Genomic DNA, 1187 nt, shown 5'->3' with positions numbered 1-1187 from the left:
TCTATAAATACAGTTGAGTTGAGAGTTGAGTTTTTGTCGACTACAACGAGACAAATAAAATTTCGTTTTCTTGGGAGTAAAATAAAGATAAAAATGTTCAACTTATAGTCGAGTAAAACTTGACTAAATAAAAAATGGGACGAGGTTGACTAACTGTCATCAAACAAAAACAAGCGTGATTGAAACAGGATTAAAACTGCGACTAAATTTTTAAATGGTGCATAAAATTGAACTACTGATCAGCACGACATCATTAATTGAACACATAGAGATGTTTGTCTTTCTAAGATTGAGTGACTTGGAATCTAAATGCTATGCAATAAACGGCGCATGAGTACCTGAAGCTCCTGCTCCAGTTTTTTCTCGATCCAGTCAGTAACATGAGCCAGAGTCACTTCTCTTTCTCCCAGTTTAGGTCGTGCCTTCAATTCCAAGTGCGGGGGCTTCCTAAAGCCATACCTGAAAAACATTTTCCCAAACATTCGGTTAAAAGTTTACATTTACGACAACAAGAAGGCAGCTAATTCACTGCAGTTTTTGATGTTAAAAGTGCATGATATTCATTTCACAGGGTATGAAGATGAAACTCTCTTTCAACATACCATATCCTGTCAGTGGGCGGGGGAGGTATATTGACAGCAAGAGTGCCTTGCAGTTTTTGCAACTCCACCGTTAGAAGGAGGGGGGTGTTGGATACCTCCTCCATCTTCTTTTTGATGAACTCTGTTTCCGTGGCTTTCTGGAAGTATTTGGACCTGGTGATCTTGTCGACAAAGCGCATGATTTTGCTGGGTTTGTGTCCTCCAACGAAAGCATATCTAGATGAAAATCACAAGATAACATTGTAAAATCTGAAGTGGTTTATTCACTCCATCCTGCAACGGATTCATCAGTCATGAAATCACCGCATGTCACTGTGATTAACCTGACTACATATGTTGCCACTTTTGAGAGCAAAGTCGCTTGGAGGCTCATTTTATAGATCAGTACAAAAGTTTACAGACCAGTACAAAAGAGCACAACTTTTTCAGGTCATTCAATTGATTGCAACTGGACTGTTCTGTTTGTCTTAGCGCAGGTACAAGCTATGATTTCTCAACGCTTTGGCAGACCTCACACAACGTTATAAGATTTTTTTTTAAAAATCAGGCAATTAACAGCTACTGTCATATTATTGGTGGGGTGCT

The 1187-nt window shown here is 39.0% G+C and overlaps 1 protein-coding gene across 1 annotated transcript; it reads right to left on the bottom strand.

Moving 5' to 3' along the window:
- Positions 1-73: 73 nt before the first annotated feature.
- On the bottom strand, positions 74-966 carry LOC109509475 (testis-expressed sequence 2 protein-like). The gene is made up of 2 exons (XM_019859320.1): positions 603-966; positions 74-459 (listed from the first exon to the last, which is right to left on the bottom strand). Exons 1-2 carry the CDS (start codon positions 779-781, stop codon positions 306-308), a joined length of 333 nt encoding a protein of 110 aa, XP_019714879.1. The 5' UTR covers positions 782-966; the 3' UTR covers positions 74-305.
- Between the last annotated feature and the right edge of the window lie 221 nt (positions 967-1187).

This window comes from Hippocampus comes, unplaced genomic scaffold (genome assembly GCF_001891065.2).
Source record: "Hippocampus comes isolate QL1 unplaced genomic scaffold, H_comes_QL1_v1.1 C16910708, whole genome shotgun sequence".
Taxonomy (NCBI): Eukaryota; Metazoa; Chordata; class Actinopteri; order Syngnathiformes; family Syngnathidae; genus Hippocampus; species Hippocampus comes.
Note: the sequence above shows the minus strand (reverse complement) of the source record. Positions and strands in the feature narration are given on the sequence as shown.

Bases quoted from the DNA above. Each gene is read 5' to 3' on its own strand.
- LOC109509475 (XM_019859320.1), bottom strand. From the start codon at position 781: ATGCGCTTTGTCGACAAGATCACCAGGTCCAAATACTTCCAGAAAGCC. The intron at 460-602 runs GTATGTTGAAAG...AATGTTTTTCAG, and splicing joins CCGCCCACTGACAGGATATG to GTATGGCTTTAGGAAGCCCC.